The sequence below is a fragment of the Protomyctophum parallelum genome (genome assembly GCF_964188405.1).
Source record: "Protomyctophum parallelum genome assembly, chromosome: 12".
Taxonomy (NCBI): Eukaryota; Metazoa; Chordata; class Actinopteri; order Myctophiformes; family Myctophidae; genus Protomyctophum; species Protomyctophum parallelum.
In genome coordinates this window covers 16,463,307-16,487,828 of record NC_139712.1, presented here as the reverse complement: position 1 = coordinate 16,487,828, position 24,522 = coordinate 16,463,307, and the positions used below count along the sequence as shown (strand labels likewise).

Here is a 24,522-nt window from a genome sequence, read left to right as displayed (position 1 = left end):
ACAGTTCTCGAGAGAGTGACTCGGTGCTTGTCCAGCGCAGACAGGAAATTAAACGTTCTCCTCAGACGTTCATATTTTGCTAAAGTGTATATAATATAAGCTCTGTATCTGGTTAATTTGCGGGGGGGATGCAGGATTCGCGGGGTCCCGCTGATTTTATCTTGACCGCCCGTGCCCGCCCGCAGGCATTTAAATACTGCCTGCCAACATTTACATTTACGTTGGGTCCCGCTGACTCTCGTTCCCGTTGCAGCCCTCGAGTGTGATCCATAATTCCATATAAATATCATCAACATGTTTGAAAATGATGGGCGGGTGGGGAAAGAACACGCACTGTGTGCAAACTCCTTTAGTAGTAATTTTCCTGGCGGGAAAATGCGTGCCCTGTACCCGGGCGGACGGGATTAAACCCTAGCATCGACCCAATCGACTAAAAGCAGAATGTAGGTTCCCTCGTTCACACTGCCTTCCCTCCTCCTTCCTCTTCCTCACTCCGGCAGAAACTGGGACAACTTAGCTTTCTTTTCCAAGACTGCACTTTCAGAGATCCTTGCCGTTAACCCCCTACTGGTGTGTACTGCCCTGCCCTCCCTTACTGTAACACTGTGTGTTGCATCTGTGTGCGCGTGTGTGTGCTCGCTCATGTGCGTTTTCTTGTATCACAGTTTACCTGTAGAGCATGATTGATTAAGTGGCCCGGCAATCGAACTTGGACAATTGAGCGTGAGAGAGAGAGGAAGAAGATCCATCATGGTGAAGGCTCATGCCTGGGTTTGGCATTAGATAAATGGGGTTGGGATGGCGAGGGTGAGTGTTCGGGATATGGTTTGGTGTGTTTGTGTGCATGTGTCAGGTGCACTTGTATGTGCGAATGAGTCCTTTCTCCCATGTTTGTGTGTGGTTAAGCCGTAAGCTGCAGAGTTACACACACAAGTACACACACACATACACACACACCTGTAAGTTGTTTGGGCTGTTCATCCAGAACAAAGAAAGAGTATCCTTTCCTTGGCCCTCCTTGGCTTTGGTTGGATACAGGGAGAGAGGAGGAGGAGGCAAGGAGGAGGAGGAGGAGGTGGGGTGGTGTAGTGTTTCCTCTGCATTATGGATGAGGTGTGTCCACGCTGTGCAATCGCAGCTCTCTGATGGTTAGAAGGTGGCCTGCTGGCGTTACTTTAGACTGGCTCTGCACTGTGTGTACGTGTACGTGTGTGTGCATGTACAATTGTGCATGTGTGTGTGTGTGTGTGTGTGTGTGTGTGTGTCTGACATGCGTTTTTTTGCGTGTGTGCAGCAAGTGTGAGGGACTGTGAGGGAGAGGGGAGGGGGGTGGGGCATCAGAAAGAGGTGTGGTTGGAAAGGGACATGGCCAAAGACATTAATTTAGGGGTCCTTAAACTGACTGACCACGTGCTCCATGTCATGTCAGCTAGACCCCAGGACAGTGGCGGGTTATTGAAGCTGCCGTGTCCTGGTGACCAAATCTGGTGTTGCAAGACTTCTGCATATATATTATACATTATATTGTCTGAAACGATGCGCCCATGCTCTATTGGCTCCAACGCTGGAGCCATAATGCCGGAGTAAGAGTGTATACTTTTGGGGATTCTATTAATTTAAATGAAGTTGCCCACCCAGCACCAGCGCATGAAAGTTTAATGCGCTGGGCTGGGTTTATTCTCTAGGGCTGTCCATTCTCTAGGTCTTATATACCTGTAACTCTATGGCTGAGAGCCTGAGACATTGTAGAGGTCCCATCCGTACAATCTGAAGTAGGAAAGTCAGCTTTTTGCTTTGATGCCCCAACCACATGGAACACTTTACAGCAAACATTGAAAATGAATGCCCCAATATCTTATGGTCAATTTAATAACCTGCTTTTGAACCTCCCTACCTCAATATGTAACTGTTTTTAACTTATGTTTTGTCTCACTGTCTGTATAATATGTCTATGCCTTACATGAAGATTTGTTTTGTGTTTTATACCTGCATGTCTTAAATTGTTTTACTTTTATATACTGCATGTAATCTCGTCAGCATTGAAAATGAGGGAGAACCTCAATTGCTCTTTCGAGAATAAATAAAGGTTTCAATCAATTGTCACGAGTAAATATCTCTACTTCACGTTTCCTACAATAAGAACATAAAAAAAAATATATGCTAATATTTCCATCCTATATTAAAATTGCCTGGAGGAGGGTGGATGGATGGATGGCGGAAAACCTTTATATATTTTCTAGAAATCCCTTTTAGCGCCTCTTCATTCAGCAGCAACACTTCACTTCATTTACAGCTGACTTCATTCACACACTTGGCAGCTGCCTCCTGTGACCCGTCTTTTCCTGCTGCTGACCACTGATCCACTCCGGTCAACCTATCGGGCGTTAAGAGCCAGCTCACTGCTATAGTAGTAGTGGAGGGAAAAAACAAGTCACTTACTGTACTGGTTTTCCATTAAAACGGAATCATAAATATGAAGCAAAGTTGCGAGACAGTTACAGAATGAGAATGTACAGTATGCCCCTTTGTTTCCATCCATAATAATATTAATGGGGTTATTAGATGAAATAAACAGTAGGCGACTCTATTTTGCCTTCTACATCCTGACAGTTTTCAGTCAGTCGTTCTTTGATTTTTCAAAAATAGCAGACCTACAAGCTTGTAGTGCGCCACTCGGTGGCGCGCTATGAGCTTGTAGATCTGCTATTTTTCAATAGCTAAAGCATAACATAATGCTAAAACCAAAAGGGGTTCCCGCCAAAAATGGGATAATATTATGGGGTTATTGGATTAAATAAACAGTAGGCGACTCTATTTTGCCAGTCAGGTGAGATGCATATTATTGGAAATCAATAACTTTTTGACACCCTCTTATCCAAAAAAAAGATGTTACACAGACTGTCCTGGACTGCCTGGACTGGACTGGCTGTGCAGAGGCTGTGCAACGTTTCTTTCAATCCGGCTGTCTGGAATTCAGTCGGTAGGTCTACTCACCATATGCAGAGCCTTTTTAGAAGGACATTAACTGTAATATTAACAATATGACACAAAGCTACACAAAGGGTGGTTGAGAGTGTATATATAATAGTTTGTGTACTATTGTTCATTATTGATGGTATTCTTTTTGTGCCTGTTGTTTTTACCCTGCTGTAGTACTTGTCCTGTAACCTTATCTTAACTGCTGTGCTACCTCTGGCCAGTGGATTTCCCTCTCGGGAATCAATGAAGGTGTTACAGTACTCCATCTCTTATAAATGAATCAATGAAGGTGTTACAGTACTCCATCTCTTATGAATGAATCAATGAAGGTGTTACAGTACTCCATCTCTTATAAATGAATCAATGAAGGTGTTACAGTACTCCATCTCTTATAAATGAATCAATGAAGGTGTTACAGTACTCCATCTCTTATGAATGAATCAATGAAGGTGTTACAGTACTCCATCTCTTATAAATGAATCAATGAAGGTGTTACAGTACTCCATCTCTTATAAATGAATCAATGAAGGTGTTACAGTACTCCATCTCTTATAAATGAATCAATGAAGGTGTTACAGTACTCCATCTCTTATAAATGAATCAATGAAGGTGTTACAGTACTCCATCTCTTATAAATGAATCAATGAAGGTGTTACAGTACTCCATCTCTTATAAATGAATCAATGAAGGTGTTACAGTACTCCATCTCTTATAAATGAATCAATGAAGGTGTTACAGTACTCCATCTCTTATAAATGAATCAATGAAGGTGTTACAGTACTCCATCTCTTATAAATGAATCAATGAAGGTGTTACAGTACTCCATCTCTTATAAATGAATCAATGAAGGTGTTACAGTACTCCATCTCTTATAAATGAATCAATGAAGGTGTCTCTTATAAATGTTTTTGTTGTGTTGGTTTAAAACCATAATAGATAGGGACAACGTCAGGAAACACTCCTCTCCCCCTTCTGTGCGGGCTTCCAAGTGAGTGAGCTGGTTTGAGACACATATGTGAGAGTTGCAAATACGAGTGTTCCTATAAAAAGCTGTTGTCATGACTACTTCTGAGGTTGTGCACTGCATCTGTCTGATATATACATTGCTATCAAACGTAACGTTGTTTTAGGACCAATAAACCCACTGACTGACAACTGAATATAATTACAGTGTCCTAATAGAGAGATACCAGGATATTGATATCGTACACTCACCTCATTTTGTGATATTTTGTGTTTATTGTTGAGGGGCGCTAGACCCTCCTATACAGGTTTAATGTTAAACAAACATAAAAAACGCTATGACATGGACAGAGTTTTGTCACCAACACAAACATTAAATGCCATTAACAATGAACAGAGTTTAATGTTTGTTTTGTCCCCATTTGTTTTGTCTGATAATTATGTCATAAAAGATGTATATATAGCGCCCCTCACTTCACACGGGTGTGATTTTGGATACTATAAACACCTAGCAGATTAATTACCATTAAGGGCCTTGCCAACGTGAAGCGAGGAACGCAGGCGTTGTTGCCTGGATCAACACAGGTGTCCTCCAGGTCTGTTGAAGAGGGACGCAACAACGCAAGCGTAAAAAAAAAAGCTAAACAGAATCCAGGTCTGGTGAGTCGCGCGTGTGTGCACATAACGAGCATGCACGCAACAAATGCACGGGACCGCGCTCACGTAAATACGCTTGCGTTGTCACACCGCGACTTCTCCGAGCAAAAACACAGGTCTCATTGAAAACTAACTATAGGCGTGTTGCAATTGCAACAACTTACAATTGTGGATCAACATGAAGTGTCTTGATGGAACACTGTTTGAATGAAGCCGTTTTCCTCCGGTAAGCGAATCACAGAGATGAGATTTGAAATCAGTTCCTCCAACTAAGCATTTGGTATCGTTATTAATTTCTCTTTCAGAAACGACATACTGTGACTGTACTTACTGGTGGATTGTCCGTTTTATTTAATGCTGCTGTAGTGACTGGTACTACTGTATGTACAGTATGATGTCCAGTAGCCATCTATATACTGTAGCTACTGTACAACTATATAAAGTATATATCTATATACACATACATAGTATACTATATATATAAATGTAGATATGGAAATTAAGCAATTACCTTGCACACCCCCCTCTATATCACGGCAAGGAAATGAAACGGCCAACAAATAATCAAAGCCATGGTGAGAAATAATCACCACTAAGCATGTGTTCTGTGTGCATGTTTATGCATGCAGTGTACAGTATGTGTACGCGTATGTCTCTCTTTGTTGTTGAACATTACCGGGACCACTACATAAATGAAAATGTCATATCCAGGAAATCACATAACAATCTATCGCCTACTATCCCTAGAAGTAATTGCTCACACATCCGTCCAACCAAATACTGGGGCTATATATTAATATTGGAAGGTTATACGGAAAATACTTTCATCCACTATTTTACACCTGTAAACTTGTCATAAAAATGTAATAATTGTTGTCGACAATTGAAATATCAGCATCTTGCATTAGCAAGGCTGTCTATTGTGCACCCATTGTTAGTAACACCAGCGAGGTAGCATCTGGTTAGAATGGCTTGTAGGACAGAGCTGATAACTGATACAGTTATCAGCTCTACAAGACAGCGTTTTAGCGTGTCCAGAGGATATCCTAGAGTGTTGTGCATGTGTGGTCTGAACAGTGGAAAGAGTGTGTGTGTGTGTGGGGGGGGGGTTTCACACAGCGAACAGCTGGGGTCAGATCAGTCTCTCTCGCTCCCTCTTTGTGCCTCCTGAAGGGTTTTTCTCATTTTTTCCTGAGCTCTGCTACTTCTGTTTCCTGACTGACTGACTGACTGACTGAGTGAGTGAAATCACGCTTGTGCGTGCGTCTCTAATGGCGTTTAGGGGGTCCATTACTATAACCATGACCGTGCCATTGCCACAGAGAGCTTTTTCGTCACACTTGACAGCTTCCAATTTCCATGGTCGCTATTACGTGCACGTGTGCGGGCTTCTCAAAAAAGCTTTTTTCCCTGATCGTTTTCCAGTGAACCCTATAGTGACTATATAGCGACATCAACAGCTGCAAGTTTAAAATGTACACAATAAATTGTTTTGAGGCAATTTAGCAACTAATTAGCTGTGATCATGCAAGGAAGATACATCTAGAGGAGGTATATGTACTGGAAATTGGTAAATAGCCACCACGCACACACAGAAGCACTCACAGTAAGTGCGTAAGCGTAAGAGCAACTATAATAACGTTGTCTTTCCAACAAAACAAACTGGTCGTGATGAAGCACAATGAAAACCAAATTCAATAGAAGACATGCGTCCATAATAGCAGTATTCACACACATACAGTACACGCACACACTGAAACACTAATACATACAGAGAGCTTCTCATATCGTTGCTGTCTGGTAGAAATTAGAAACCTTGTATGCCTTAAGTGGTTACTTTTTAACCTGTCTTCAAATTAATCCAATGTTTCCTTTTTTTTGGCAAAAGCTCTTATTAATACTTCCCATTGGTTAAATATTTATAAAACCCATAGACAGACAAGCACTTTCAACCTGAAATCTCCATTTTGGGTTACTATAGGGAGTATCGGCAAACGTTTTCAAACTTTTTTTCAAATGCGACACATTGTGAGCTTGTAGAGCTGCAATAGTCACTACATTTGCACAACACTGTCATATGATCCAGGCTTTCATTTATAGATAAATAAAAAGATGAAATATGGAGATACAAGGTTTCTGACCGACAAGGGCGATATATTCTGGGTTATGTTTACAGTTGCCAAAACAATCCATAAAAACACATGGAAGCCCTAAGACACATACACACACTGCCAGTGAAGGCCAAATATAAACACACAGCACTTCAACTCAACACACACACACACAGTTCTCAGACCGCAAGATCAGAAGACACTCCAAACACACACACAGTCACACATGCGTACGAACTATCACACACACCGATGACACACACACACTACCATCCTGATCGCACACACACACACACACACACAGACTACCATCCTGATCGCACACACACACACAGACTACCATCCTGATCGCACACACACACACACACAGACTGATCCTGATCGCACAATCTACCTCATATTACAAAACGAATGAGGTTCTTCTTCACAACTCTGTCCTCAGGCACCACACACACACACACACACACACACACACACATACTGTACACATACACACAGTGTGTAAGTCCTACCGTCCTTGCGATACAGGCTGATCTCCACCTTCCTCTCCTCAGAGCCCAGCAGAGCCTGGGCCATCTGGGCGATGGCCAGGCGCTTAGTGTGGGGCCCGTACAGGAAGTTGCAGCTGCACGGCTTCTGCATGATCTCGGCACGCGAGTAGCCACACATGTGGCAGAAGCCATCGTTGCAGAAGATGATGGCGCAGTTCTCCACTCGTGCATTGGCGATGATGAACTTGCGACCTGCAAGACGAAGAATGGGGGTTATGCGTTAGTCAGGATGTTGGCTAGCTTTAGCTTGCTAAGACAGTGCTGCACATTTAATCACAGTCTGAATAACACTATGATGACCAACATGACTTATAGTATTAGTAGACAATAAGAGATAGAAAGAAAGACAGAGAACCAGAATGTGCTCAGCAGAGCATACCTCGGCACAAAGGAGGTGGCTTATCTACGAGGTGGTGTGCTTAAGGCGCCAAGACCCCTTTTGTCCAAAAGAACTTCATGAAGGATGTGACCAGTTAATCAGTTCTTCGTTTGCCGTTGATAAACCTTTGTTTTTTTTGAGTGGTGCAACCACTCCAAGGAACAGCAATGTCCCCATGTCAGGATTCAAGAGTTTTATTGTCACACAGATGTACAAGTACAGCATTGTGAAAAACTTAGGTTGGGGTGCTCCACAATACACAATAAAATATAAATAACAGTGCAACCCCATTTAAAAGGTTATTTAAAAAGGTTAAAAACAACATTAGAGTTATATATTGTCATTTTTATATAGAGGGGGAAACATTATAGGCTACGCGATGTAATTAATATATATTTGATTGATTGTGCCAAATAATCGCCTTTTTCCCTCCACCCCTCTTTACATAACTCGCTAATTTTTTTCTCATTTGAAAAAATTCAAAATACCATGTAAACTACGGAATTCTGGCTTGTGTAGGCCCTCTCTACGAAACGATATCAAGTGAAAAGGAAATGTCAGGCAGCTTGCAGATTAACCATTTTCAGAAAAGTGCGTACATTTAGGCAACAATGTGCTATTCTCGGCCAATTTTCTACCGATTGTTCTAATTCCAAATGGCCTATATAATCCGTGAAGTGTACATTTTCATTGGGTGTATAATAATGTATTTATAAGAGAGGGAAGAAAATAAAAATAAGTGAGTGCGTGTAGGCAACAATGTCGTCTCCAGCTGAAGAGGTGTGAACGAGTGGTGCGGGGGTGCGGGGGATAAAGGGGGAGAGCGGTCGAATGGGCCGGAATATCTCAGACTGAGTAGGAGTCATTTTTTTCAGACTTGCTAGTGTTAAAAGGTTTTAAAATGAACACAGACAGCACACAAGTCCTTAATACATAAATAAAGTGCATTGTTCATTTGTTTATTGTATTGTATTTGTCTTACAGCCTGGGGAAGAAAACTGCTCTTGAGCCTGGTTGTGCTGGCTTTGATGCTTCGATATCGCTTTCCTGAGGGCAGCAATAGGAAGAGTCTGTTATGGGGGTGTGTGGGGTCTTTAATGATTCTCCGCAACTTCAGTCCACGTACCTGTCCCAATTTTTAGAGTACCAGTAAGGGCAAATGTGGCACTGTTGTGCTAGAAACAGAGAGAGAGAGATACTGCTAATTACAGAGAGAGAGAGAGAGAGAGAGAGAGAGGGAGAGGTGTGTGCTAAATGCTAATTCCCCCACACGGTAACTCTGTCATTTTTCGACCGTTTCGGACGCGGGGCAGCTCGCCAGAACCAGGCTGGCACCCTGGGCGCGTTCCTGTGGGCCTGGAGTTGCGCCACTCAGTTCACACGGGTGTGATTTTGTGGGGGACAGCCCTCCATTCCGAAACCCCACCATTCCGAAACACCACCATTCCGAAAAGTATTTTTCGGAATGGTGGTGCTTAAAAAGCACCACCATTCCGAAATTCAGAACACCACCTCCACCCACGTCTAGACTCCTCCACCCACCTCCACCCACCTCTACAACCTCCACCATTGGGAAACGTTTGCTTTGTTGTTTGATTTTTGAAAACTTTAAAACCTTTTCACCTAAAATGCCATGCCAAAAATATGGATTATGTCGTCTTACTATCCATGTATACTGCAGGTTCTGTCCTATGAGCAGTATGTCGAGGATCATGTCCATGTAATAATTGTATATTCACTAGGCTCTGCCGACTTGTGAGCTCTGACTCAGTCTGTTCTCACGAGTGTCTGAAATTGAAATGCTCATGCCCTCTTGAAGAAGCCACAAGAGAGGCTTCAAGAGGGTTAAGTGGAGACAAATTGTACGTCTTGTGCAGACATTTGAATTAGGCAACTCTAGTTTGATTTTGACTCACCTCTAAAACGAAGTGAATTAACCCACACACACACACAGAGAGAGCAGTATGGAGAATACTAACCCACTCATATTGAATAATCGAAGGATAACTCGAAGGATGATGATGATGATAGCGTGTAGTTTAGCAAAAATGGATAATAAATAATAAAAAAATATATTTTCGTGAACAGAAATGCCAGCTTTTTTAATACTATATTAACACATTTTGCTAGGGACCCCCTGGAACCCCCTCAAGGACCCATGGAGATTGCCGGGACCCCCCTTTGAGAACCACTGACCTCTACAACCCACACAACCACAGCTGATGCTCAAACTATTTTGTTCCCACTGTGGGTAGCTTCCAGAACCATTACCTCTTTGACTCTCTCATATTCTGGTTAATGGCGACTTCAACCAGGTGAAAGTTTCGTGTCAGATGTTTCCCAGTATGTTCATCTCATTGACTCTGGCGCTTATCTGCCGCCAGATGCAGCGGTGTCTTTTATTTTGAAGACCCCAAAATGAACCGGAAGCTACAGTAACTGCTAGGTAGCGTCAATTTGGTAATGAGCCCCTAACATCGACGTAATGCGCTTGTAATGGCGGCGGACGGCAGTGAATCATTTCATTGACGGACCACAGGCCAGCCGAGCGTTACCTAGTGCAGGGGACGCTGCTAGAATAGATGGAGGATATCAGCAAGACCATTCTGAATCAAAAAATAAAATCCGATCTATTGATCTACTCTGTATGCAAATGTCAGACATTCATACACCTGACCCGTGTCGCCCTCCCCTCTGTATGCGGTTCTGATCACACCATGGCGACGCTTATCCCTTCTCATCTCCCAGGTGTGAGAAGGGTACGGTCCGCTATTACCAGAGACGTGCCGTGCTGGTCCAAAGAGGTGGAGGTGGGAGACTCAGGTTTGAATTTGAAACTCAAACTCAGACTCATTTTTCAGTGAACATGGAGACAGATTTGACAGCCTTTGTCAGGTCATCACTGAATACATCAGGTTCTGTGAGAGGGAGTGCGTTCATACTAAGGTTTGTTGCTTCTCAAACAACAAACCGCGTATGACAAAATAAATCAATCAACTCCTTGTCACTCCTAGGTGACACACCAAGCCTGTGACAGGCCGCCTGACCATCAATTTGTGTCTGTGGCCATCATAATCATATAATCATCCACTCGACATGTGAAAAAGGAAGGCAGTCCGCACATTGTTCTGAAGCTCCCAGGTTACTTAGTTTATTTAAAGCATGAAGACACGTTTGTACCCTTGACGGGTCTTCATCAGGTATATGACTGGACTCTTTCACAAATGAGTGTTGACTCATTGATTGAATGATATGACTGGTGGTAGTGAAGTGAGGCATCTTGCATGAGTTTGTCACCCGATTCAAATGTTCAATCTACGCAGAACTCGTTTATGTGAGAGAGGAGCTTTCCCTCACATTTGCCTGGTGCAAACAATGGACAGCTATAGGTGAAAGTGAGTGAGTGCACGTGTGTGTGTGTGTGTGTGTGTGTGTGTGTGTGTGTGTGCGTTTTCACTCGCATTCGGCCTATTGTGGCAGCATCTTTTTGATATGGGTATAATGTAACAGTCCTTCTCAAACAAAATGGGCCAATATTTTGGTTCCATTTGTACACTCTCAGAGTTACATAATTGTTAGAGTCTATCTGGGGACCCGCTGAAACCAACTCAAGGATCCCTGGGGGTCCCGGGACCCCACTTTAATGATGCAACAGTGAGTATACCGTTATTTATTCATTTGTGTCGTCCATTATGGGACATGTACGTATTTCCTCTCATGCAGGAGGATAAACAGTCCTATAAACTGATTGGTCAGCTGTAGTCTGTGTGTACCATCAGAACGTAAGAAGTTGCAGTTCACACTTCAAAACTTGGTCAGAAATATAAATGATCATATAATGACCCCGTCAAGTATTGTTTTCACCCAAACATAACATCTATGGCTGAGTTTTATAGTCCTTGAACTTGTCTTTGTCTGTGCAGTGTGTAATCATTAACAATTCCAGGATCTATTCATTATACCATTATGCCACGGATGTAGAAACTACCCTTCGTGAATATGCTAATATATCACGTCCCTGGAATCAACATGCCCCCAAATCAACACATCTCGGTCACACATGTATCACTATGGCAAAATGCAATATTAGACTAATTATGCCTCATCAAAGCAAGTTATACAAGATTAGCAATGTAAATATTGTAGCCTAGTTTGCCATAATGTTGCAATGCATGCAGTTATAGAATAAAGGTTGTGTTCTGTGCAAACTTTAATAGAATAATAACAGCGTGCATGTGCGTCTGAATACTGCCTGAGCCTAGAAGCTACTGCTTTGTCTATTTCTCGCTCAAATGTTTTCAAAAACATTTTTGTGAGCAGTTATTTGCTGTAAATGACACTGTGTGTGTCACAGTGTGTGTGTGTGTGTGTGTGTGTGTGTGTGTGTGTGTGTGTGTGTGTGTGTGTTTACATGGCTGTCATGTTGGAAACAGGGCCCAGCAGGTGCTCAGAGGGTTTGATTAGACATCGGTCTGTTATAGAGCGGAGCGGTCTGTTATCAAGTCATATAACACACACACACACACACACACACAAATTAACTTTTCCCCATCTCCTAAATGAGGTCAGAAGCTACATTTCTGTGATCATTTCCAAGAAATAATGAAAGTAAATACTAGAGCCACATTCAGGGGGTTGCAAAGTTATGCGTTTGTTTTTCCAGATAAAATAGGCTGGCTAATGGCTATCCTTCACAGGATCAGTCAAGGACTTTCCATCTACCTGATCATTTCCATTCCATTTTGTTGAAAAAATAATAATACATTTTGAGACTTTCCTCCTGCATGTCCTTAAATCACAGCAAGACACCAAATCTCACAGAGACGTATAGGAGGAGGTTGGCTTGACTGGAACTAGCCACCCACCCATCCCTGGTGTGATTTCAGGTGCTATTTATTATGTTGTTTGGCTTGAGATTAGTCCAAGAAACTGGAAAGGAAAAAGCTAGATTTTGTTTGGTAAACAGACGCAGTTTCACGAAGGAACAGTGAACAAGGAAAGACTGCTTTCATATTTTTTGCCCTTGACAAATGAATCAACTCCAAGAATCTGAAATTGGACAAACTGGACTGCATTTCATTTTTCAACACAAAACCTTAAACTGACTTTCTGTGTGTGAAAAATAAGTAGGCCTATTGCCTTTATTGACTTTGAGTGACTTTGTTTCGGGTTGAAACCATTTACAGTGTTTTGAAGTATTGTTTTTTACACAGTGACCTTTTTAGGGGTTTTTTATGATTAAAACCTTTAATGGTGGAAACCACTACATAATGGTGCCCAATGTGGGGCATGATAAGGTCATTAATTAATCAAACGCTAATGACGCTATATTAAAAATAAATTGTGCTACCTAATTTGTGGTGGCGCTACGAAATGAAAAGGTAGGTGGGACCGGAGTGCTAGGGCTCGACAGTGCGACTAGGTACTCGCATTTGCGATTAAAAATATCACTGTGCGAGTTGTAAAATTCAATTTGTAGCACAGGTGCGACTACAGGATTTGACCATTCAATCATGATAAAGACAAGTCTCTGTCTACAGCAAGTGCACATTCTATAGTCGCGGTTCTATACCTAAATTTATATTTCTGAACGGCGTTGTCGTTCGCCAAAAAGAGCAGAGCTACAAGCTAACAACGTGGTCGAGGCTCAATGCGGTGTTCATTTGAAGATCTGTCCCTTTGCTCCCACCGCCCCGCCCCTCCCTGTGTTGCTGCTCAGTTCTCTTCTCTTCCCTGTCAGCAGCGGAGCGAACGCAGCAGAATAGCATGGTAGCACAGAAGACAGGAGTTGCTAGGACCCCGACATGTTGAATACTAGTTATTTAGAAAATTTGTAATGTTAAAACATCACTTGATATAACTTTTAACCAAACGTGGGTGAAACAGCGTGCAGCCGCGCACGTAAAGAGTGCACGTGCGCACGCACATGGAGTGGACGGATTGATTGATATACCAAAACAACCCTTGCTTAGCACCTCGCTAAAAGCGTGTGCGTAGCGCAATACGAATGACCGACCTGGCTGGATATATTAGTCAGTGGCTAGCTCAGGTCCATAACTCTAAATGCAACACATTAGACTAGAGCTATGGACCAGAGCTAGTCAGTGGCCTCACTGGCCTGCATAACGAGCAACGTAAAAAAGGCAAAGATCCCCCCACCTCCTTCCACCACGCCGAGGTGTAGCCTATATGTCCGATGTTCTGTCTGAACTGAAGCAGTCAAAGCCAAGGAGAATGTTACATTACTAATTCACCATCGAGTAGCCTCTGCACTAAATGTCACACTCACATGATAGAACAGCAAGATAAAAACGGATAGTCTGTCTGTCTGTCTGTCTGTCTGTCTGTCTGTCTGTCTGTCCATCCATTCATAAAATTAATTGACTATCTATCTATCTATCTGCATACCAAACTAATAGTCTATCAGTATAAAAACAAATTGAAGAAAAATAATATCCAGATGAATATCAATATTGTGATCATTTCTGAAAAGATATTGTGATATAATATTGCCTGCCCCTACCTCATATCACTTTATTAAAGACAAATCACACCTGTGTTAAGTGAGGGGCACTCTTATCATACATCATGATTTAATTTACGTCATATTTAGCGGAATTTTGACCTAATTTCTCCGTTCATTGTCAATGGCAAATATTGAGATGTGTGGGGACTAAAGCTGTATATAGGAGGGGCTAGCGCCCCTCAAAAACACATTATTTGATAACTTCTCATCGTGCTCCTAAAATAATTTGTGTGCTACTAGATTTTTCAACTTAGGCGTGACGTGCTACTTGGAAAAATGCTAAGCGTCGAGCCCTGCCTGTGAAAAGGTTAGTCTGGAGCCCTGTCAAGAGTTATTCATGTTTTAAGATTTTCGGTCTCATCGTCTAAAACAGACTCTCCCAGCATGTGGAGCGATGCAAACGGTTTTGATATCAATAAATCTCCGTCCTTTTATCAATGTCCGTCCTGAGCGCTACTAATTGATTTAACGGAGAACTCCGTCCTTCCCGTTCGGGGTGTTAAAGGGATATTTCACTTTCAAAAATACTTTTGGCAATTTTATCTAGCCTGTCTACTCAGGCTTATGTAAACACTCCATATTTAGAGATTTGATATTCATTTTAGCTGCTCCGCCCCCTTCCTATACAAACCTAATATAACTTCAAACTCCATTTTAACCATGTTAGATTCATTGAAAACACCCAACCTTTTTTCTGGTGACTGATATCGTCCTTTTAATACGTGAGGGGTCCATGTTTTTAGTGTATGTGGCCGTGCTAACAAAAACTACACAAACATAATATGCCATTGACAATGAATGGACAATTTTGAGTATTTGTGTAAACACAAACATTTCGTAACACAAACATTGAAGACGAAGGTGAAGATGCAAATTCTGATTGGCCGGAATGAGATGATGTGTGATGATGTATGATGATAAGAGCGTCCCTCACTTCACACGGGTGTGATTTTTTCTATTACCGTTTTCATATATTTTTGAGGGGCGCCAGCCCCTCCTATATACAGCTTTAATGTTTGTGTTGTCTGAACAAACATTAAAAATGCCATTGACACTGACGAGAATTTTTAGAACCAAGACGTGATCATAATTTTTTTTCAAAAAAATTAAACTTACACCGATAGCAAACAAAATTCCTTTCCTTTAAAAGGGACACTTCACCCTTTTTGCAAAAAAAAAATATGTTAATGACGTTTAGAAGATTTAGAATACTTTCCTGAGGGTCTTTATGAGACTCCTCTTTTTAACAATCTGTCTCTGAAGTCTGAACTGGAATTGTCCTTCAACAAAAGGAGAGGAATGAAGAAACAGTGTGTCAGTTTCCTTTTAAAAATCCATGCTTTGTTATTCCAACGAGTGGGAATATATACCAGATCTGCCACTGGCACAAAAATTACCCAGACCAGGTGATTGTGCACACTTCAATTCACTTCCAATTCACCTGCGGTGCTGATAGACAACACTCAAAACTCTTTCAAGGAGAGCTCCTTGGACACGCAGCTTTTTGTTTGGAAGCTTATTATGATGGGTTGAGATTGGAGGTTACATCTAAAGTATTCATGACTTCTGAAAGCTTTCTTCTAGTATCAATTCTACTACACAGCATGTACTGTACCTTACAAGCTGATCAAATGCGGCTTATGTTCAAAACAAGACAAGAATCTATTTTGTTCAGATTCAACCTCTGAGGTGCCTGAAGGAAGGGGCACAGATTATTCCATGGAAATAGTTTTTGAGATATCTTGCTTGGGGACCAGCTAGTGTTGGAGAGATGGACCCAAATGCCATCAACTGCTAGTGTGGCTCAAATTAACCATTGAAATTGACTACTTTGCTGTACATAGATGTGCATGCATAGGAAATGTGCTGATAAATACGTGAGGCTGCATACACTGCACAATGTAATAGTAAAAAATGCAAATATTCATGCAAAATGCAGTTCTCTCAAAGCTACAGTATATGCCTACAAAGTAAATCAAGTCAAATCCATGTCTCTCTAGCTCTCACGCATGTGAAAGGGTAAGGCTGTCCATTTCCCCCTCAGGCACATTTATCAAACCCATGCCTCTAAAACCACAAGGATTTCTGCATTTCTCCTGTACGATACTCCGATCAATCAAAGCCGCTCCTCTGAGATCAGGCGTTGGCCCCTTTGTTGCCCACAGAGCTATCACAGTTATAGGGCTTCCAAGAAAAAGACGTCACTTATTCCTCCCTTGTAAAGGCAAGCACATGTATCAAAGCCATCTCACTGAAGCAGACTCTCCGATTTCCTCTGCAAATCACCTACCGAACCATACCTCACTCTCACTCTCACTGAATTCCTCTGCAGCAGAGTCAAATCAAACAGAAAATGCCCATTTGTCCCCAAAATCAAACCTCATTTTGCTCATTTTATCCATGAAAAAATATATATAACCCATTTTGACCCGAGATCAGATTAAAAAAATGTCTTCTACATCCTGACAGTTTCTATGTCATTCGTTCTTCGATTTCTCAAAAATAGCAGACCTACAAGCTCCTAGCGCGCCACTCGGTGGCTTGGGATAAACATCTTTCTCCTAAAAGTACACTTTAAATCAGTATCATGTCTCAAAAATCACCCAAGTTTGAGCATTTTCTCCAGCACAACTGGGTCACTCCAAGGGTCTAAAACAAAGCACACTTTGGTCTATTGTCTGCCTGCATTATTCACACACAATTACAAAGCCCCTTGCCTCCATGAAGCACTCCTAACATCCATCAAAGCAGTGCCCTGCCTGCTATATCTTCAACAGGCTGCCCTCATGGGAGACATACAAGGGTGGGGTGGGTGGAAGTGTCTGTTCAGCAATGCATGGAAACAGTGTACAGTAGCCATCAGTAGTATGGATGTGGGTGCTGAAGCTGCTACTCGATAGCTTGCTTTCATGAATCAAGAAGCCCTCAGACTCATAAAGCTTGATGGCTTAGTCTGGTCGAGGTGAGCATCGAGCAATACAAAACCAGGGTGTGCGTGTGTGTGTGTGTGTGTGTGTGACTGTGTGTGTGTGTGCGTGCGTGCACTAATTTACTATCCCAGCTATCTATAATCTCCCTGGGAATCAATAATGGTTTATTTTACGTTATCGTAAATGCTTGTCAGTCAGTGACTGATAAAAATGTACCTGCGTTGTTGTCTCCACCAGGCCGAAGGCATGGGGAGAGAGTATGTTTTGCACTCCGTCCGTGTGTGTGTCCGTCCGTCCGTTACCAGCTAATCTCCGGCACCGTTGGCCCGATCCATGCCAAACTTTGCACACACACTCCATGGATGCCAATGACAAACCTCTGCCCTAAATATTCCTCAACGGCCTGTTATAGCGCCACCATGAGGCCGATTTAGGCAAAAGACATTTCTGTAGATAACTTGTACACATTTTATCCATACACCACACAATTCGGTATACACTATCTCCAGAGTCAACACAGAGCCCAGAAGGGCACTTTTTCTAGTTAGTTTCTGTTTTACTGAGACTGTTGAAGCCCTCAAAGAGTAATGGAGTCAGCCCGAATGTCATGCAGAGTTAACCCTGCATGACATTTTTTGTCCGGAGTTTAGAACGTCCCATGGGGACCAGGACTTGTCAGCAACGGGAAGAACATGGGAGTCAAGTGTGATTTTGGGATCATGCAACAGTTACCCTAAAAAAAACACACGTCAACTAAATTTAATTAAAACTATATTCGATCTAAATCCATAATTTTAAGACGGCAATGTTCAATGCTATGAGCTAGCTAGTAGCTAGTAGCCAAAAGGCTACTCTTTGGCGCCCCTAGCGGACCGGACCGGTTCTACACAATCTAGTTCAAGTCACTGAATGTAGCTTTAAACAAACTATTACTTAATTAGCACCCGTTGCTTAAACAAACATTATGTTGTAAGATAAGAGCGCCCCTCACTTCACACGGGTGTGATTTTTATATCCTATATACAGCTTTGTCATAACTCGTGTCACATTTGCCATTGACAATGAAAGGAGAATTGGCCAATCAGGGACCAAGTATGTATGTCGGTGGCGTCGCTCTGCCAATCAGGGACCAAGAACAGCAATCGGCTGGGTATGTCCAGCCAATGAGAAACCACTGTTTTTGATTATGTAACTAAAGTACGTTACGGTCAATAGGGGGTACGTATCGGCTGGGTATGTCGGTGCACTCCACTGGGCAATGAGGGACCACTGACCACTGCTGTATTTCAAACCTAGACAGCAGACGTACCAGCAGTGGTGAGCACACCTCATGGCGCGCTCGTGTGCCATGCGCAAGTTGGCAGCTCGACAGAGTGTATTTCTAGGTATGTATTTCATTGTGATGTCAGGACAATCATTATGATGTCAGAATAGGCCAGCTCCATATATGGAGATATAGGGGTGATCAGGTCCAGAGCCCCGGGAAGAGGCTTTTGTGCTGGTTCTGGACAACTGTGGGTATTACGGACTCGATTGTGAATTTACCGAATCATTTGCTGGACCAGATATTATCGCTGATGGGCCTGTTCTTGCCTACAGGACCACTCTCATGTTGAATGTACCTCAACCGATGTCATGCGTCGGTTTCTTGTGAAGTTTCTGTCCTTACCAATTCAGATATAACAGGCTGTGTTTCATTCATTTACCCGGCTCCAACAAGGCGGTGAAACCAGAACAGGAAGCCAAAAGAGAGCGCTGATTAAAGAAAAAGTGCTACTGCTGGGAGCAGCATTTCATATTCCTACTATACTCACGCACAGTGCGCTGCACACACACGTGCAGTCGCACACACTGTATGTATACACATGGATGTACTGTATGCATATAGTGCACACATGCATACATACACAGATGCATATGAATACACACACAGATACCAACCACACACGCACACATTATGCAAAATAATATATGATGCCTGAGACACATACTGCGCACAGTAGAACACCACCAACGCCGTCTGAATTATTCACCAAAACCAGGCCTTGGAGGCTCTGCCGTCTGTCTGTGTGTGTGTGTGTGTGTGTGTGTGTGTGTGTGTGTGTGTGTGTGTGTGTGTGTGTGTGTGTGTGTGTGTGTGTGTGTGTGTGTGTGTGTGTGTGTGTGCGCGCGGCGGGGGGGGGGGGGGGGGGGGAATCTCCAAGTACACTGCGTAGGCAGAGGAGGGAAGCCCATGTGTGTGTCTGAAGGAGCCCGGCTAGCAGCAAGAGAGAAGGAAAGAGTGAGATGGAGCGAGAGATACGGTGACTCTGGGAGCCATGATGGAGAGACATTCAAGGTCAAGGTTAGCTTTATTGTCCCTTGCGGGAAATTGGTTTGCAGCCAGATCATAGTAAAAATACACACAAAACCACACAACAACATTCAATACAAGACTAAGAACAGGGCACTAGAGACAGAGAATTCATGACATACAGTAGTAGCAAAGTCAGCAAAAGTGCATTAGTGGGCAGTATGTGCAAAAGGGCAAGAATAAAGTGCTATTTGCTGTTCAGTAGTTGAATAGCAGCTGGGACAAATGATAATTTGAACCGATTGGTCTTTGTGGCGGGCACCCTCAGCCGACGACCTGAGGGCAACAGTTCAAACTCAGACCGAAGTGGGTGATCCGATACCTCCAGGAGGGAGGAGGTTCTCTTAAGCATCTGCCTCTTGGGAGAGATACGTTGAGAGTAGAGGAAATACAAAATTACAGAAAACGTCAAATGTCAAACCCATTTTGACCTGAGATCAGATTCTAAAAATGTCTTCTACATCCTGACAGTTTTCCGAAAAAGCTATGTTTCTATGTCAGTGGTTCTTCGATTTTTCAAAAATAGCAGACCTACAAGCTCAGTGGCGCGCTACGAGCTTGTAGATCTGCTATTTTTCAATAGCTAAAGCATAACTTAATGCTAACACCAAAAGGGGTTCTCGCCCAAAATGGCGTATTATAGAGTTTAAAATAAGTGTGCAAGAAAAACATCGAAACGAGCAATCACTGTGGAAACATGGTGGAAATGGAAACTAAACACATGGAAATATCGGACATTACTCAGACCGAACTCTAAAACAATGCAAAACAAGTCCATTACGACTCAGCCTTCACAGGCTCCAGGCAGAGCGTCGTGTCAAGTAGCTTCAAGTTCCATCCACTCCCATTATAAAAGGAGAAAAACCAGAAAAAGGGTCCCCATGCTACAAATTGAAGCAGCTCAGTGCTCACTAGCGTGAAAATGACACGTCAGGTACAGCATGTGGTGAACTATCATCCGGTGCAGAGCAGACCAACTCTTCCAACCCATTCTTGGTTAATGAGAGACCACCTAAGTCTTGGACAACATGTCCTAGTGTAGCCCAAGGAAGCTTATAGAGAAGGAAGTGCCATGGTCATGTGACTGTGCTGCACCATGACACTTTCATGGGAGCCAAATCTTGCACCGGAAGTTACATGAATACAAAGCAGTGAATGGAGCAAGTTGGACCAGCTCATAACAAACATTATTCATGAACCATTGAGACATGTGTCATATAACCGGTTCAGGCATATAAAATAAGACATATCATGTTTTCTAATCACTTGCTGTGCACTCATACACACCGCTGCCACCAATGTAGCCTCAGCCGGGAGGCGAACCCGGGTTCCCCATTCCACAGGCACAGTACGTTACCAGTCAACAAAAGAGCCATGGCCAGATAGGCAGACGACGACTGTAGGCTATACGGTGCTGCGTCACTACTTGCCTATCGGGCCATCGACTGGCAACGTACTGTGCCTGTGGAATGGGGAACCCGGGTTCGCCTCCCGGCTGAGGCTACACTAGCAACCGCCAACTTAGCAACACCATAAGAACCAGAATAGCATCCACCTATTTACCGTTTACTATCATTTATTCAAGTTGTAAGAGGAAAATAAATAGGCCTACTTTATTATATTGGAATATGGACCCCAACAGCAAATAAACGACTGGATTACTAGATACAATGAATATATAAAAAACGAATTATCTTCATTAATACACAATCAAAGCATCTAAATCCCAGAGGTTTGTTTTCATTCCCCTGGCCTGAAATTCTATATTAAATTGATTCGAGCATCTATACCCAACAGAAACATATATTGTCTCTGTTAACTTAGCACCTGCTCTGGTTGGTTGAGTTTGCAAAATTTGTGCTGCCACTGCATTACGTTTCTCACACTCTCCTCCTCATTAGAGATGTTAGGTGGACAGTCTGTTCGCTACACAGAACTGTGTGTGACAGTTTCTGTACCGGGAAGGAGAGGGACATGCTGTTCCATTTTGACAGCCCAGGACGTTATTAATTCAATTGCTTGTAAAAATAGCTTCTTTTCACCTGACAGAGGGGAATTTCCCCGGCCGGACGTAGCGTGTGGAAGGGACACGTTATTCCGACCAGTTCCTTTCCCCTCCATCAGGCGCCCCGGCTGGCCAGGGGGAGGTAGTTTTAGAGACCAGGATTACGGCATGTTTTTGTGAGGGTATCTACCCTAGGGGACACGGGGAGAACATGCAAACTCCACACAGAAAGGCCCTTTCGCCAACCCCCGCCTCGGGTATGGGCACTGATGACGCGGAGGAGGGAACACGCCGCCAGTGCCCACAGCGTCCCCAGCGGGAATCGAACCCAGGACCTTCTAGCTGTGAGGCGACAGCACTACCAACTGTGCCACCGTGCCCCTAGAAAAAGAAAATAGAATTTTATAGCAGTTACCAAACTGTGTACCAACAGTCCAACACATCTCACTCCTGTACACATCATCGATCAAATTTGAGGCAAATTTGTTCAGACTGCGGTCCCATCTGTTTTGTTGCTGAGGTAATGACATAATCTATTTTGCTGTTCATATTTTCTACAACCAATCTGATTTCAATATGGACAGAAATTGGATTTGGGCTACTGTGAACATTGCCTTATTTATTAAATTCCAGCTTCAATGTCTGCTCAACATTGCAGCAAAGTGGATATTGGTTGTGCAGCTGGTGTGGCACTTCCTTGAGTAGATTTACTTTTCTTGCTTATTTGCTTTCGCTACAGGTACTGTAAAATGTTGATTTATGAACACTATCGCGTAAACTGTCCTGTACAAGCACATGGATATAGGGCCAGGTGCATTTATAAATGATTAAACACAATAGCAATACTACAAATGAGAGCAAGTTCATAGGGCAACTGATGTTGTGCGTGAGTTGGGAATTAATCGTTGGCTTTGGCACCTTTTAGAATGTACGTACACATAAAGCTGCCCCTCCACAGTCGTTAAGAGTGATAATCCCATAATCGTTGCAATCCTTAATGGACCGTTTCGCTCTGAAGTGTCCACAGCTATGGTGTGTACAGTGTCTCCCGCCTTCCTTAACGAGGTTATGCAGATGTATGCAAATGAGCTCTAATCCCTGCAGGACACCGGGGACTCCAGGGTCTGTAAGTCTGGTGGTTAGCTGTCCTTTTCTACGGCATGGCCAGTCACAATGAATGCCATGAAGGCAGAGAGAGACCGAGACAGAGAGAGAGGGCGTTCATGGTGAGAGGGCTCCTGAGAGGGTCACGGGTGATAGTCAACAATATATATATATATATATATATATATATACACAGTATATGTTTGTTTTTTTTAAGTTTATTGATAAGCACACTTATTCAAACCATTATACAACAGAACCGGGAGGAGAGTGATCAACATAGTCATTTTCAACATTATTGTGTTTCTGTTTTTTTCCACCGTACATTTAACTCTCCCCTCTCGGTGTTCAGTTTCATTTTATTACAGTAGTTCATGTGCCATATTTTTTATATACCTGTGTATACATACATATAACCCCCCCTCCCGTACCAGGGTCTGTGTTGTTTGTTTCCTACTAGCAGAAAGAAACTTGAACAGGCATAACTCATGCCTCGTTTGGTAGGGATTACAAACCCGGTTCGGCATTTATCGAGACCAGAGTATCAATAAGCTTTTGGCTTGTCGAGCATGTTATCGGGTATAGCCGCAGCAGCTGACATCATGGGCCACTCGCTATATAATAAAGGGCAGGCGCGTAGCGTGGATTAGATGATTGGCGGGGGGTGGCAGCGCATCTCCGACCAAGGTGTGAACGGTTTTGCCGACGTGCGAATGGGGGACAATTTAAAACAAAGGCGGCTTACATGCTGTAGTTTGCTACTAACAGAAATGTGCATGCACGAGGGCTGCCAAAGTAGGCTATATATCTTTTGCTGTTTTTTCGCACTAAACTGGAAGCCAACGTTGGTCATAAGGATTATGGAACCTTTTCCCTCCGATATTGCACACAACCATGCGGTTATCCACACGTCCATCTGATAGCTTTTAAATGTAAATGTCCACGGAGCAAAAGAGATATAAGCGGCTTCTTTCATTCATTGATTCGTTTGGGCTTCGTTGTTGTCCGACTGATGGAGCTGTCCATCGTAAGGCAGATATACAAGCTCACATCTTATCGATCTTATCGCTGCTTGCAGCTATATTATTATTATTGTTTGTTTTTTTTCCAAAACGACCCCAAATCCTCCCACGGGTCTGATCCCATTCCACCAGCTTAACAATCCTGATCAGTAGGCCAATATTGTTGAGGATCATATCACCAATGTTCCGCTTTACCATGTATCTGTTGACTAAATAGATAAAACATGACTGGAGGCATTATACACACAAAGATATACAAAAACCAGTAAGACGCCTTAAAGGCGAGAAAGTGACCGCTAGGGCTGAGACTCTACCGGAATAATGTCACTTCATTATGTGGCGATGGAGAGCGAGATAGCTCTCAATGGAGCAGAGTTCATCTCTTTCTCATCGCATTTAAATACTAAATATTCCAAACAATGTACAAGTACTCTGTTAGAGTACATCAGTGATTTCGGGGAGAAATATACTTTACTTTTACTACATTAAAAAAAAATACTTTTATTCCACTCATTAATAGTGATGGGAGATTAATCGGCAAACACATCGGTATTGGACGATTTTAGATTAATAGGCATCGGTTCGATTAATCAATCAGACCGATTACAGATAAACAAGCCCAAAGTAACAGCTTGAACAGATCTATAGTACAAGCTCACAATATTAAATATAAAAAGGTATTAAAGTTAAATCTGACTTGCCTAAGCCTGCAGTGCACATATACCCTGTTACATGTATTGTTCAGAATGGACAAAATTTGTATAATTTTTCAATACAGAATGAGATCATATCGACATCGGTAATATCGGTTATCAGCAATAAATTATATCGGATATCGATATCGGCCAAAATGTCTCATCGGCACATCCCTACTAATTTAACCAATTTTGGGCGGGAACCCCTTTTGGTGTTAGTATTATGTTATGCTTTAGCTATTGAAAA

The 24,522-nt window shown here is 42.7% G+C and overlaps 1 protein-coding gene across 1 annotated transcript in view; it reads right to left on the bottom strand.

The window, feature by feature from the left end:
• The window catches only part of kcnh2b (potassium voltage-gated channel, subfamily H (eag-related), member 2b), a gene marked incomplete at both ends in the record, with an annotated part of 282,521 nt that overhangs the window by 249,239 nt on the left and 8,760 nt on the right, over window positions 1-24,522 (bottom strand). Inside the window, one exon of the mRNA XM_083777655.1 lies at window positions 7,223-7,453. Within this exon, the coding sequence (XP_083633781.1) occupies window positions 7,223-7,453 (231 nt within the window). The remainder of the gene's footprint in view (window positions 1-7,222; window positions 7,454-24,522) is intronic.